Here is a 16,106-nt window from a genome sequence, read left to right as displayed (position 1 = left end):
TTGTGGATTTATAACATTAAAAATATGTTACATGATTATATTTATTCAGTGTTGAAGTTTTTTCCAATTTAACCTCACAATTTTTGAATGTTCCTTTTCAAAATCACTACATTTTCATATATTAGTAGGGTATGTAACGAATTACTGTGCTGAGCGTCTGATGATGCAGAGTAAGACACGTAATTCGCTTGCCTTATGACAGATTTGATTATGTACATTAAGCTGGTACTCTGAGATTTTACTTTATTCACCTTTGAGTTAGATGAAACTATTAGGCTGCTAAAATTGAAATTGAGCTCTGGAGCTCAAGAGTATTCAAATTTAGCAACTCGCTCATACGTTTGCAACCATGTGAGCAAATCCATCGAAAATGAGCAATTTCAGGTCTGGCGGGTGTTGTTAGATCGCTTCTGAATGTTTTCTTGAATAAATGCTTCAGTTGACAAGCTGCAAAACAGGAAAACCAAATACATCAGAAAGACCAATACATGATCTCAAAAAATGACGGAAATCAGACAGTTCATACGGGTCTCAATCATTTATTGTGTTAGAGAAAAAAAATGTATACAGTCAATGACTAATCTCACATGAATGTATCAGTTTTTTTAATACATTAGTAAAATCTGGTGAAAGGACAGAGAAAGCACAAGAGTGTTGAAAAAGGGAAATCTTGCTTTTTTTTTTTAAACTGGGATTGAACTCGCCCAAATATGTTCCAGTCATGATTAATGCAAACACAATAGTGACAACTAAAAAGACCAAACTTTGTAATTTATGAGGGTGTCAGAGATCCATTGTAAATGTCTGGGATATAGAAGTCATTTGCAACGTGATCTAAATGAAGGTGAACGGCTTCTTTTCATCTTCCAAATGAGTGCAACAATGGTAAATACAAGAGGGGAGAACATAAAATGAAGTAAAACAAACTGTCATAATTACAACAAAAGGCCAGTAATGTGTTGGGTAGCCCACATACAACCACTATCCTTCAGACTGGGAATTTTTTTTTTCTTTTCCATATTTAGATTTTATATTCATATAGTGGGAGAACAATTTAGAGCAGCAAACCAGTCCAAACAGTTTGAGCTGTGAGGGTTGATGTACCAATCATTTATGAAAGGACCTTTTACCGATAACCGGGGCCAGGCTGAGCGTAGCCCTGCCCGTAAGGGGGCCGGTTGCGGGCATAGGGATTGGCAGCCCCGGGAGGCGGGGTAACGGTGCTTCCTGGAGGCGGGGTGTATCCCGGACGGGATTGGTACCCGGCAGGCTGGGAGGCGGGCGGCATGCTGTAGTTGGCTGGCTGTGATGCCTGCGAAGTATAGTTTTGAGGAGGGAAGGCTCCCGGTGGGTACTGCTGCTGTCCCTGAGAAGGATGCGGTTGTTGCTGTTGACCACCCTGGAAGCTGGGGGCCGGTGGACCCGGCGCCGGGGCTTGAGAAGAGGGGGGTGCGTAGTTCTGAAATTGCTGCTGCTGCTGCTGCTGTTGTTGTGGCGGCGGCTGCGGCGGTCCTGGTTGGGGTGCTCCTGGCTGGGGGCTATACCCAGCTGTGGAAAGGTACAAGAAAGAAGTGTTGATAAAATAGCTACAATGCGACAGCATTTTAACTTGTCAAATTATAGTAGTTATTGCAATCTTTTATTTTGGATTTTTTTCAGCATGGTGGTTTCACATTTTTATATTTGAGCCCAACTTTTCATTTTGGTGCATCCCTCTATACGGACAATTCTTCCCCTTACCAGGATATTGCATGCCATACTGTTGAGGTGGGCCACCCGGCTGCTGTGGCGGATATCCACCTGGCGCCTGGTACTGCTGGTAGACTTGACCTGAACCAAACACAAGGAGCAACATTGTCAGCAGACAGTCTCAAGACAAAAACGTGCCTTTCTCCTCTAACTATGGATAGTTCTTCATGCTTCAGTGTCGCCATTGTGGGTTCATTTTGTTGATTAAAGAGCAGATATTCCGCATGGGCATTAAGATAGAAAGTTGCAAGCAGGTGCTCTTGAAAACAAGCACTTACAGTACACACAAGATAATGATAGTACTTATTGTAAATAACACACATGGCCACTTTGCATAGACAAAGATGTATAAACTTAATTTTTGACATCTTGATGCACTTGAATTAGCCATTACTTAACCAGACTGCACTGTTTTTGTGTGTGCAATACTGGTTGTGGCAGCAGCCATCTCAATCTTAAGTGTAGCTCTTCAGAGAGGGCACCGGAGAGCAGCCCAAGATGGGTGGCAGCTTTTAAACACCACAAAATTGCCTGTTGGGGTTATAATTGCTTTTCCATGGAATGGAGACTCAATTGATGATCAGCTATTTTCTTAAGAGAAAGTCAATTTTTTTTAAATTAAAATAAAGACTGGGGAAAAAAACCTTGCTGCTGTACGCAATTAAATCCAATGATGCGTGATGTGTGGCAGATGCTTTCTCGGACAAACAACCTCTGGACAAAAGTAAGCTGATCCCTCTAAAAGTAATGTGGACTGTACTGATGTGGTGGCCACGTGTTGTGCAGTCTTTATTATGTGTGAAAACGTGTGTGTGAATTTGGACACCATTCATCCTTTCTATGGTCTGTCAGGGCTTTTACGCAATCGCTAGCGAGGGAGGCGTGTCTGTAACGACGACGTGGACGCAGAATTTTTTGTCCTCAAGATAGAAAAAAAATAATATATGAATAATGTGATTGGCGTCACAGAATGATTTCAACTTTTAGTTATTGAATACAAGCAGTAGGACTCCTAATACTACAATTTTGGTGAGAGACCTAGCGTATAATTTGGACTATAAGCCTGCTTTTTCCCCAAGCTTTCAACCCTGCAGCTTATGCAATGATGCGGCTAATTTATGCCTTATTCTGACGGCTGCACAGGGTGCCAGAGCGGCATTAGCTCAGGAGGTAGAGCGCTCGTCTTGGGATCAAGAGATCGCAGGTTTGATTCCTGCCTCCTCCGTGTTATATGTCGAAGTTTCCTTGGGCAAGACACTGAATTCCTAATGCCCCCAATAAGCTGGTTGGCGCCTTGCATGGCTGCACGGCCGCTATTGGAATGTGAGTGTGTGTGCGAGTGTGTGTGAATGGGAATGAAGCACATTGTAAAGCGCTTTGGGAAGTCTTCATTGACTTGAAAAGCGCTGTATAAATGCAGACCATTTACCATTTAAAGATACGAGTGGGACAGGTGGAATATATGCGTCGAGAAAGACGCAAGTTTAATGTAACTTGGCGCTTTGTGCGTGAATAAAACTAGCATGAACAGACCCTCATCATGAAAAAGGTGTCAATCTAAAGGGAAAGGCTAACAACCATACTGGGAATACATTTACAAGTCTGTTTATTTGTCACCTGAAATAATGAATACAAACTGATAACAAGAAGCAACGTCCACTGAAGCAGAAAATGTTTCAGGCGGATTTCTATTTATCGATCGGCATTATCGTGCAATTTAGAGTAAAAGTTTTAAAAGGATTCTATGGATTGTCCTTGATGTAACGAAGCCATTTTCGCGGATATTAAAAGAAGTTGAGGACGGCCAGGGTATGTACTGGTGAGTTACGTTGGCTTTATAGTTTTCGGATACAGTGTCTTGTTTTAGACTGATTGTGATGTCTCTCGGATGAGTATATTTCAAAGTCCTCATATCTTGAATCCCAAGAGTTTAAGGTTTCAAATGATGCACACGACATATTTCAGTGCCGGATGACATCTCACAGACACGCATGTTTTTAAAAACTCCGGCGCCCCGTCAGCAGGCCGTCGCTACGTTAAGGTGCTGTATACAGTAATCCCTCGGTTATCGCGGTTAATGGGGACCAAAACCACCCGCAAAAAGTGAAAATCCGCGAAGTAGCGACGCCCCTTCAAAAATGCTTAAAAAAATAAATTTAAAAAAAATACATGTTTTAAAAAATTATTTTATATTATTATTTTTTTTCAGACCTGCAAAGCTCTGAACCTGCGAACGTGGAACTGCGAAGTAGCGACGCCCCTTCAAAGATGCTTTAAAAAAATTAAACCAAATTAAATTATTATCATTTTTAAAAAAAATAATAATTATTTTATTTTATTATTATTATTTTTTAGACCCGCGAAGCTCTGAACCCGCGAACGTGGAACCGCGAAGTAGCGAGGTCCCACTGTACTATTAAAACTTTTGGTGCACCGTTTGTCTTTGTAAATATCTCATGCTTCAATCTGGGTATGTGCGGCTTATAATAATAATATAATAATAGCGGAACCATTGACACACACTGCTCACTCGATATGGAGTTTCTAGCAGTATCGTGCAGACCCTTCTATGTACCGGGAGAGTTAACTGTGGTATCTATCTATCTATCTATCTTTGTGTTTGCTGTATACTTTCCACCGCTAACAGTTTCACCGGATGCTAACGTTAGCATCGCGCTAAATCTCCTGCCCGCTGCTATCATTAAACAGCAGCTTGCACACCCCAACGGAGCTTTATCGTCGACGGCGACTTTAATCGGGCATGTTTATGGACTGTACTCCCAAATCCATTCAATTGTGGACTGAGCAATTCGGAAAAACACTGGACTATGTGTAATGTAAGATCAAACATTCGGTTGTATTCGGCAACTCTGTTTGACCCTCACACCACCCCCCCCTCATGAATTGTCCTACAAAGCGATAATACATATTCAACTAGTGGGTTAAAAATCACTGGATTCCTCCATGCTTGTGCAACAATAGAAAATTGAAACGTTTAAGTGATGAGCCACATAGTTTCTGTATTTTGAATGGTATTTTGTTTAAAGAAATACATTTTTTTGCAAGGTCTGAACTTACTCATGAACTTGAAATCCACAAATATGATTTGGCTTTGATGTTCACAAGATTATGTGATGGGACAAATTTGGCCCAGAGGTTTTGATTTTGATGCCATTGTTCTCTTTATGATCTCTTAAACATTAACAAAAGAACATCGCCGAAGGATGCCTTTGAGATAACGCAAAGTGATGGCTAACCACATAAAGTCTTTGTGTAAAGAGTGGAAAGAATGGCAGCTGTGGTTGCACTTATGAATTTAAATGACTGCTTGGTCCACCCACTCGTGTCACAAAATCACACAGCCCTCCAATTACACGGTAAGGCGTTTATTATGTTAGCAGAATTATAAACGCAAGAAACTAACCACGCTCAAGTAATAAAATTAAATGCATGAACCCATTTTTAATTTCCTGCACTTAAGACAGCAGCATGATCTAATATGGATAAAGCAATGACCATTGAATCACAGAGGAAACCTATTTTTCAGGGAAGTTCCCACAGAGAACATCTGGATCTCAAAAGGACTCTAATGAATTCTGCACCAAACTCTAGCCACAGCAGAATGACTGAATGCATTTAGAAACAAACATAAAATGAAGGAACAATTCATTTTACTCTTAGACTTTGGAAACATGGCTTAAGATCATTTTGCCTTTAAACCAGACATACGATCACAGTCAAATTGCTTTGGTCATTTTTTTCGGGGTAAAATATACCTGAAATGTCCTACAATTACTGGGTTCAGAACTATTAGCATAGCACAGGAGGTCTGGGTCCACCTAATAGACCTCAGTTCCCTTCATGTGGAATGTAACCCAAGTGCCTAATGGTACAACTATTGGAATCTTTGAACATCTATTCCAGACTGTGTACACAGAAAAATACATAAAGTGAATCTTACCATCAATGCTAGATGAAGCTCCTTGATGAACTCCAGAAAATGAAGCCTGCGCTCGGGGAGGCAATCCTGGCTGAGGGGCTGCGGAAGTGGCGGAAGCAATGCTGTCAGGGGTCGCAGAGCGCTCCTCTGAGACTGCTGCTGGCGGTGCTACAGATGGCAACAGAGCGAGACAGCTGAAAATACACAAGCTCACACAGCTGTTCGGTTGCTAATCAACGCTTAATGAATATTGTTGTTGCCGGTGTAAGACAGTCATAATCCTGAAAAGATTGCAGCTTCATTTTAAGAAATGATCAAACATTAGGAGTTTTGAGCAATACCTTGGGGCTGGTCCTCACTGAGACCAAAAGCAGAGATAACATTTTTGCTGACTTCATCCTGGTTTTTTAAGGGGTCAAAAGCAGACATACTGGCCGCACTAACTGGGGTCACATGCTTTGCAGCAGGTTCTGTGGTTGCCACCTTGCCTTCGTGTCCATCACCAGCATCTAATGGAAGAAAAAAAGTCCAAATAAAAACTGTCACAATACTAGCTCCATTAAGGAGGCGCAATAGTAAAGTTGTGTGGCAATGGACGTACACAGGACCTGGCCTTAGAAAATGCGGTATGAGCAACATCTTACTTTTATGTGCAACAGTTCGGGGAAATTTAATTCTTTTTCCCTGGCCAACATTAATAAAACCAGTGAGCGAGCAATGTGCCAATTATGCAAGAGGAAGAGGTATTAAATAAATATCTATCAGTATTATTTCTACTATAAATGTGGCCATTGCTTGTTTTAGTTTGACAATGCTCCGTCATCTGTAATAAAATATTTTGGGTCAAGTTATTGTAAAATAATGCAGCCTTCTCATTACATTCATCCAGATAGGAGTTTATCCTATAATAATTTTGAATTAGTTACCTTAATTATTAGGTATTGCACCATTTGATATAGATATGATGTTGAAAAGCATTAAGACACTATGTGTGCAATGTGTAAAAGGCAAGATATGCATTTTTTTCCATTTTCCCCATCACAATAAATTAGGCTGTGGTTTGTCACTTGTTTTTTAAATCAGTAAAAAAAAATGCGATTGAATTTCTGTACTTTTCACTTACATTACATTTTTCATATAATCCTTGCAACCACATTGCATTCGAGAACAAAAAAATGTTATTTCTCTCAGTTACTACAATTGCCAGATTGTATGCCTGTTTTCTGCAAGCAGCTTGAGTTTACATATTTCATACAGTTTATGTATTTATATGTAATATGTATCTGAGGCAAAGTGAAACTGTTTCCAACTGTCATAATGTCCTGTTTTTATTTTGTGTTAAAACCCAGAATATGCTATATGTGTTTTTTGTTGTACAGAATCTGGGTGGAAAGTGACTCAGACAGTTCAACGCAGGTCTCCAAAAACAAAATCCTCCACTTGACTTTAACATTTGAAGCAGTTCCTGTGATGTGTAGCAGCCAACAATATCACACTTTTTCCAGTCATTCCCTGCATCTTTATAAAATAATTGTACAAAACATAATTTAACAATCACATGACCTAATTCTTGAATCATGGTTGGGACGTATACCATCTATTGTGGTTTGTTTACCGCTTTCTGGTGCAGTAGTGGCCATGCCAGGTTCTTTGGGGGGCTCAAAGGTATCTAGAAGAGTGTTGACTTTATTCCTCAGCTCAATCAGTTCCCTGCGAAGGTACTTCACATGACTGGATTCCAAAGGCCTTGGCTGCCCGTTGACTGTTAGACAAAACATGAAACGTAAATTACATGATGATAAATTGTCCCCGACAGTATGTGGCCTTATGTTTTATCACTCAAAAGCAGCTTAAGGAGGGAAATTTTCACCTCAGGGTTAAAATGCACATCAATAATGTTGGACATCACGTCCTTTCCCAGACACATGCACGCAGGCACACACACACAATTAAAGTTGAGTGGATAATGCTGTACAGATATGTTCAAGGTCAAGAGGCAATGCACCCAGATGCCGGCCTACTCAGATTATTCTCCAAGTTTTGGCATGTGCGAGAGGAGCACTCATCCACGTGAAGTCGTGACATGTGGTGAAAAAAGTCATTTGCTTGGATTGGAATGAAAGGGAGGGGAAAAAAAAAGCTTTCACAACCATCCAAGTTTTTTTTCTTAAAATGAACTTCTGGCTAATGAAGGCTGTGCGAAGACAAATTGACTGGAAGCAGAGCACTACAAAGGTGCACACATTTCTTTTATGGGAAGAGTGCAATTGCTTGTTGCATTGCGTTTTTGTACCTTGAGACCAATAGTTGGGAGCGTTGGGCTGTACAGCGCCTTTTACACAGTCCATGATATCATAATACCCAGTGTTCATTTTACCTCTGAAAAGTGATGGGTCCCAGGGAATCGCATGCTCAAAAATCTATGGGTCCCAACAGAGATCTATGGGTCCCCAAAACTTAGTGTCATCGCAGTTGAAATTGTAAATCTGCGACAAATATATAAATCTATTTATTCATTCAGTTTATTGGCAATACAAATCAGTTATCACTTCAAGATTTTTCAGTTCACAACAATATTGTACATCATACAAAATATTATTGCTGAAATAATTATATTAATCTATATTTTCATTCAGTTTTAATCATCACAGTTAATTGGTAATACAAAGCAGTTATCACTTCAGATTTTTCAGTTCACAATATTGTACACAATAAGAAATAATATTGCTGAAATATTTATATATTCTTGCAGTTTTAATCATCACAGTTAATTGCTAATACAAAACAGTCATCACTTCAAATTTTTCAGTTCATATATTCTTTGTGGTTTGCTGTCCCGCCATAGTTGTAATGCCTTCTCAAGGTCCAATCCATTATCATCCTCCTCATAGCGCAACCAGAAATATAAATGAGTCCATTTTGGCAGACAAGAGTATTCTTTTGTTTGTTTTCTTTCGTCGAATCATTCGCTTCAAAACACGTTTTCCTTGCCTTCGCGATCTTCTGAAGAATTTCTCTGCCGTTTTTTCATGCCGGAATTATTGCCGTTGTTAACACTTTCTGTGTTAGGTTTCGACCTATTACCGACACTGAAGAAATTACCAATTTTTTGTTGATTTGCACCTAATACCAACTGCTTTTTTTCGGAAGCATACTCCTCTTTCACTCGACAACCGCCACAACAATGACGTCATTTCGAAGCAACGAGATCTCGTTTGCCGAGATCGGTGCGAGACCAAAACAACAATGGCGAATCTGCCTGACGAAAAGTTTGGAGTGCGGTAAATCTTTGTTAATATTAAAAAAAAAAAAAAAAGTAATCGGGTAATAATGACAATTTGGTGTCAAAAACGTTGATTTGACCCAATGCGTCCCCAGCAAAAATGATGCGTCTAGGACGCAGGCAAACGAGAACACTGAATACCACAAGCAATTTTTAATGTACCATTTAGCTCAGAGCTGCAGAATGACTTATTTGTACTGTATATTGAATAGGGCTTTAAAATATAGTCTTAGGGGTAAAACCCTGCAATAATAAAAGGACACAGTAAAATGACTTGAAAAGTAACGATTTTAGCTTCTCCATATAGAGACCACATAAAGAACTGTTAGGATTACACAAATTAAAGGCAGTGTTGTACAAGTGTAAATTCTAGCATTCTTTAAATTCAGCGTGGAGGAGAAGGAAACTTGAATAAGTGGTAAAGTACGCAGCATGTGGTTACAAATACATAAAAGTGTGTGTGTGTGTGCGTGCATATGTTGGGGGAATCAAATACACAACTCCAAAAAAATAAAATTATTTTTGAGACTCTGATTAAGAACTATAAAAATAAATGTAACCAGATTATCAAAAGTAATACAGCCCAAGTTGTTCTGACTCCTAATCTTATCACAATAAGTGTACAAGTGTAATTTCAAGTGTATATTTTGTTCTGGAAACGGTTATAAAAAATATAAATACAAGTCTAAATCTTACAAGCGTCAGGGTGTTCAAATTCCTAAGCATTGTATAATTGTGGCCTTACTCTGCTATTTATGATGTAGACACAACTTTATCTCATTTTCAGAGAGGTCCTGGTCAAGAACTTTTGAGTTTGATCCAATTTTGACCATATTAAGGTATTGTAACATTTTGAACCACCAGTTTTACCTAATGCCATATCAAAATGTAAAAAGGAATTTGTGGGGCCTTGCATAGTAAAGGATTATATATGAGTGACGTATCGTTTACCATTATTGCTTCCCAATTGTCCAAAACCAGACTTCGACTGCCCTCATGTGGCTACTTACAGTACAAGCATTTTAACAACTTGAATGGTAAATGGTCTGCATTTATATAGCGCTTTTTAAGTCAATGAAGACCTCCCAAAGCGCTTTACAATGTGCTTCACACTTACCTAATCATACATACTCACACATTGATAGCAGCATCAACAATGGCAGGCACCCACCTGCTTATCAGGGGCATTAAGGATTCCGTGTCTTGCCCAAGGACACTTCCAACAATTAATGAACTTACCAAATAAAGTTAACTTGAGTATTCTACTGCACTGGATGGCAAAGGAAAGGTCCGAGCTGTCGAAGATGGTGATGAGGTCATCATCTGATTAAAATAAAGGTAAATGTGTAAAATGGAGAGCAAGTATAGAGCAAAATAAAATTATGCGTCATCAGCCCACTATACAAACAAAAACTTACTTTGTAGTTTGTAATGGGGATGAATAATGATTAAAAAAAATACATGCATCCGTTCAAAAACAAATATTTACACTTAGATCTACAGCTCTGGGCATTTTTTGCAGTCATTTCGCTGGCCACTGTTCTTTGGTACGTTATGGGTTAAAATCAATCCAAATAAGTTTTTTGTAAATCACTTTTCAGGAAATAAATTGCCACTCAAAGTACTGTATAAAACATTCAATGGACAATAAGACAATAAAATACCCACCTTTATACCCACTTAACAACTTGAAACACTGAACCCACAGACACACAAAATGGTTAAAATACAATAAAACCAAAAATAAATAGCAATAAAAATAATATATGATTATGGGAAGGCTATGACTATGTGAGGAAAAGGACCTGAGAGAGGCTTATCCACACATATTGGAAATTGCAGTTTAATGCTGCCATTCCTAAGTTTGCAGTTTAGATGCGCCAGCGAGACGTTTCAATTGCATAGATGGACTTAAACATCTACATTTAGGAGGAAAAACATTCCTGGCATGACAGAGTTGGTAACACACCTTCGTCTTTGTATTTGATGGTGACCTCATCGTTGCTCTGCAGTTTTCCCCTGAAGACACGCTGCATCATGAGCACCAACTCATCGTAAGTTATGTCTTCATTGTGAATAGGAATGCGTCGAATATCATCGCCTAGCTGGGCTTTGATGATCAGCTTCCCGCTCAGGTCGAGCTGGCCGTTCATGGTGTCGTCCTAACCGCTTCTCCAACCTCTCTGAGGGGGATGAACGAAGTCAGATCAAAAGTTTTGGAGAAATAAGTAATCCCTCCCTGTATCCGCGTTTCCTTTTCGCGATTATGCTACTACGCAGATTGTAAATATCACACGTCCTTTTTGAAGTGCAACCCCTGGGAAAAACGAGGGATTACGGTATTCTGAATTTTGTCAAACGAACTTATTACGTCATCCTAATAGAAACAATCTTCAATGGCCGTTTGTAGAGAAAACCAAAAAAGCAATAGGAAAAACAAGATTCGACATTCAAATTGAAATCCCTTAAACTTGACCCTTTCTAATGAAAATTATGTGTTATCACAGATATAGGCTAGAGGCAATGTGCCAAAGTTAGGACAAACAGCACAAATTCATATTTAGTGAGTAAACAGCAGTAAACAACAGTAAACAGTTAGGGCTTGATCAACTGGTTCCCTTGTTTGTCGACGCAATTAATATCAAAAATCAATAAAAACCAGTTAAATTATGACAGAATGAAGACACACTTCTTATGGCCAAAGTGAAAAAGTACAGATGTATACATTTCTAAAAAATAGCAAAATAAAGTCCAAACACTGTTGTCGTCTGAGGCCAGTGTCTAAGCACTACTTTGTTTATATTTGACCTATATTGAGTCTTTTCTCCTGATTCTTGATTACATGTTTCCGCCATGGAGTTCCCGGTTTAATCGTGTTGCATACAATGTTGATATTATTGACAAGACATTTTAATTCAATTCATCGTAAACATTTGCTCCCAAGTGGGTTATCCGTTTTATGTGTGTATAAAACTGTAGGAGTCAAGCATTTTCCCTCACATTTACCTCAAAGATCGGTTCAGCATGCTAGATTAAATGTTAAATAGATATGATATGGTCAAGTCCATTTTTTTAGGTCATGCATGTTGTATTGCAAATACAACCTCGGGCAGTAAAGCGTGTGAACCAAGAATGGGCCCAAGGTGAAACTGCATGCAAAGAAGTGATGTGACTTCCAATGCAGAATGTGACTCGCGATGGAGGTTTTTTATGTAAAAGGCATAAAAAACAAAAACAAAACAAAAACTATTTTGGGGTCGAAAGAAAGATTTGTCAAAAGGCAAATTCCTTGCAACTACTTATATGACAGCAACAGTTGTCAGGTAAAAAAAGACGGCTTTTCCTTTTTACACATGGTCACGGATCCCTTAAGTGGCTGGGTCATCAGGGTACCACAAGCTTTCTCCATTGTTGACAATTTCTGGCCTGTGTGTGGGTTGGGGAAAAGTTCCCCACCCCACACACAGTTCCCCCCTTTGGTGTTTTCAGCACAGTTCTTTTTCTCTGTGCCTCTCCTACTGTCCCATTTGACCATGGCTTTTTAAATGATCTTTGCTCGTCCTGGTGATCTTGAGACACAATACTAATCCAGTTTTCATGTGTGCACATTAGTTCGTCGTAACATCCAATGTGCTATTTGATGGTGTTACGCACAGTTTCATTTGAAACATGGTCTTTGTAGATGATGCCTTGAAATTTCAAGAAGCCTCACATCTCCATAGTCTGGATTTTCCTTTCCATCTCTTCTGTGAGAGTCCATGACTCACAAGCGTTGAGGAAGCTGGATGTGAACCTGTGCTTTTTATTTCAATGCACTGTTTTTGCCTCTCCAGATGTTATTTATTCTGGCAAGTGCAGCTGTGGTTTGAGCAATTCCGGCCATGATTTCTGGTCCTGGCCTCTCTTTTGGTAAGACCACTCCAAGATACCGTACTTAAATTTGGTAACCTGTTAAAACTCTCGGTGGTCAACTGCGTTTGCGATGGTACTTTTGGGGTATTTGATCATTGCTTTGGTTTTTCTATGGAGGTTTCAAATCAAATACAAACATTGTAAAAATAAAAAATAAAAATGACAAAAAAATGGAGATGCACATTTTTCACATGACACCGACAATATTAATTTATTAGTCTGCTGACCACTCACTCCTACGCTTTCCAGCTCGGTTGCCTTGATGGTAGGGCACCCGCTCAGAGACTGGGAGGCTGCTGGTTCGAGCCTCGGTCGGGTCACATCTGAGACTTAAAAACATTGATACCCATTGCCTCCCTGCTTGGCGCTCGGCATTAGGGGTTGGAATTGGGGGGTTTGGTCACCTAATGACTACCAACCAGACGTTGCACATCAAATTGGTTTCAAATGGACCCATGAAAATCTCACTAAGAATGTGGATACCAATAAACGGAAACTTCTATTGACATTTTTATTACCCATCTCAAAAATATTTCCTGCCCATGCAATCCCTGATCACCAGATTTAGAAAGTTTTCCAGGCGTGTGTTTTACAGGTTTTCTTGAGCACATAACAAATTAAAAAAAATGTAGTGCTGTGGAAGGTCAAGCTTCCGCTCCAGTTAAAGCTTTACATTTTAACATTACTAATTGTGAGACAAGATACCCAATTTCACCACCGAAAAAATGGCATATTCAAATTCACAAGTCTAATCACCAAACCAGGAAATGAACATTATCAAGTTTGCGCTACCGACAAGTCTAAGGGTCAAGCTTCATCATGTGAGCTGGCGCGACCTGCTAGTGCTAATTGCAGAACTTTGATCCCAAACTGATAAAAAAGAATTAACTAAATTTAAAGTAATCGATCAATCTAGGTTGCAAGGTTTCACAATTGTGTCGAAAACTGGATGACGAACAACCCATATAGCAAAAATGGCGTTTAGTCCATGACAGATGTATAATTGGCTGGATGCTACGGATTGGTCTGTGGCTAGCATTAGCACCAGGCAACTGTGGTCTCTCCAAAATATCATTGTAAAAGTAGCAATTTTGTAATACGCGATTAGCCACTCGAAGTTTGGAACAAACAGAGTAACCCTAAACTCATTGGCCTATAGTCATATGCTAAAACAAGTTATGCAAATAACCTGTGATTGTTGAAGTTTTTTAGGCCATTGATGCAGAAATGCCGATGGCATACAAGACGAACTGTTATGAGTTAGCATTAGTGAAGACATTTCACGAGGAACATTAGAAAACAGAGAGGCTTACTCATTAGGTGACAGTGACGAATTATTTTAACACGCTCCACCAAGGTTAGGACATTCATGTGCATTAAAACACGTCATTGGGTACAAATGACTGTTGCGAATGCGAAAGTCGAGAAGCGTTTGAGTCTTGGGAATACATTCGTTGACTTTAAAGGACTTGGAAGCCAACACCTTATTCAGCGAGCTAACAGGTTAGCTCACCGAAATACGAACGTTATCGTTAGCTAGTTAGCATACAAGGCACATTCAAACGATGAACTACAAGAACACAACATTTGGTCCGACAGGGACGACCCACAGACACATAAAAAACCAAGACTGTGTTTCACCTGATTTCGAAGACGTGACCAAGCTGTATTTCACAGGCTGCAGGGAAACCGTGAAAAGTAAAAGTGCGTTGTTAGCCTAGCAAGAGCCGGGTGGCAGCAGCATCAGGAAGTGCTCCTCAGCTGTCAACCTGTACGTGGCAGTCACTTCGCGCATGCGCAAAGCTTCGCACGTAGGGTTGTTTAAAAGTGTGTTTTTTAAACGTTTTCGGGCCAAAGCACACTTTTTAATTCAGAGAATCTCATGGCACATCGCCCGTTAAACATTTTTGAAAATTAATTCTCGTCACCAGTTTAAGTTGTTATTTTTAAACTTTAAATTATGTGGCCAAAATTGACAGTACAGTGATCCCTCGTTTTTTGCGGGGACGCATTCCAAAAATGTCCCGCGATTGTCAAACGTGCAAAGTAAATATTTCATACCTGTCAACCTGTACGTTTTTGCCGTACAAAGTACGTTTGTTATGCATTTTAAGACGTATACGACGTACAAGAAAATCTGTGCGGAAAAAACGCAAATTTGTCAATTATGGGTACCATCCGGTAAACAACGACTATCACGAAACGGCAAATCAATCAAGTCAAACGAGTTTGCCGCGGAAGCCTCTATCTCTGTATCGTTTTCTGTTGCAAACGAAGCGAGCGGTTTGATGCTACTGTGCGCATGCGTCTGCCGCCTGAGGATTTCCCATCATGCATCATTCCGGAAAAAAATATGGTGTAAGATTATTTTGTATTTTGTACGGGAAAATACGACAGTTTGTACATGCATGGATCCGTGGAGGTTGACGGGTATGGTATTTATTTATTTATTACATATCAGTAACATTTAATGTATATGACTGTTACAAAATAACAACGATAAATCTACAAATAAAACACAGAACAGAGAATTTCAGTTTAATGGATGAATGAGGGCAGGACGGCGGCACAGTTCTGAGGTCGTGAGATCGAACCTCCTGTGTGGAGTTTTCATGTTCTCCCCGTGCTTGCATGGGTTTCTTCCGGGCACTCCGGTTTCCTCCCACATTCCAAATACATGCATGTTAGGCTAATTGGCCCGTCCAAATTGTCCCTAGGTGTGAATGGGCGAGCGAATAGTCTGTTCCTGTGTGCCCTGCGACTGGCTGGCATCCAGTTCAGGGTGTCCCCTGCCCACCGCCCGAGGATGGCTGGGATGGGCTCCAGCACCCCTGCGACCCTACTGAAGATGAGCGGTGCAAATAATGGATAGATGGGTGAATGGATGAATGAATCAATGAATTGATTAAGTACAGTGGCTTGCGAAACTATTTGCCCCCTGGAATAAACTTTATTGGATATTTTAAACTTTAAAAAAAAAAAAAAAAAAAAAAAAAAAGTGGGTGTGCAAAATGATTCAGCCCCTGTGAGTTAATACTTTGTAGCGCCACATTTTGCTGCGATTACAGCTGCAAGTCGCTCGGGGTATGTCTCTATCAGTTTTATACATCGAGAAACTGATATTTTTGCCCATTCCTCCTTAAAAATCAGCTCGAGCTCAGTGAGGTTGGATGAAAAGCGTTTGTGAACAGCAGTTTTCAGTTCTTTCCACAGATTCTCAAT

At 39.8% G+C, this 16,106-nt stretch overlaps 1 protein-coding gene across 2 annotated transcripts; it reads right to left on the bottom strand.

Moving 5' to 3' along the window:
• Positions 1-523: 523 nt before the first annotated feature.
• Positions 524-14,682, bottom strand: tfg (trafficking from ER to golgi regulator). 2 transcript variants are annotated; one of them, XM_088353059.1, is made up of 8 exons: positions 14,526-14,682; positions 10,942-11,155; positions 10,212-10,295; positions 7,305-7,451; positions 6,031-6,198; positions 5,711-5,857; positions 1,741-1,830; positions 524-1,548 (listed from the first exon to the last, which is right to left on the bottom strand). In XM_088353059.1, exons 2-8 carry the CDS (start codon positions 11,123-11,125, stop codon positions 1,127-1,129), a joined length of 1,242 nt encoding a protein of 413 aa, XP_088209185.1. In that variant the 5' UTR covers positions 11,126-11,155; positions 14,526-14,682; the 3' UTR covers positions 524-1,126. The 2 variants fall into 2 exon arrangements, with proteins under 2 accessions (XP_088209185.1, XP_088209186.1); XM_088353060.1 differs by lacking the exon at positions 14,526-14,682 and adding an exon at positions 14,074-14,219.
• Between the last annotated feature and the right edge of the window lie 1,424 nt (positions 14,683-16,106).

The sequence above is a fragment of the Urocampus carinirostris genome, chromosome 14, assembly GCF_059441175.1.
Source record: "Urocampus carinirostris isolate Australia breed hairy pipefish chromosome 14, RoL_Ucar_1.0, whole genome shotgun sequence".
Lineage (NCBI taxonomy): Eukaryota > Metazoa > Chordata > Actinopteri > Syngnathiformes > Syngnathidae > Urocampus > Urocampus carinirostris.
Note: the sequence above shows the minus strand (reverse complement) of the source record. Positions and strands in the feature narration are given on the sequence as shown.

Bases quoted from the DNA above. Each gene is read 5' to 3' on its own strand.
- tfg (XM_088353059.1), bottom strand. From the start codon at position 11,125: ATGAACGGCCAGCTCGACCTGAGCGGGAAGCTGATCATCAAAGCCCAG. The intron at 10,296-10,941 runs GTGTGTTACCAA...TATTTTAATCAG, and splicing joins CATCAAATACAAAGACGAAG to ATGATGACCTCATCACCATC. The intron at 6,199-7,304 runs GTAAACAAACCA...TTCTTCCATTAG, and splicing joins CACTACTGCACCAGAAAGCG to ATGCTGGTGATGGACACGAA.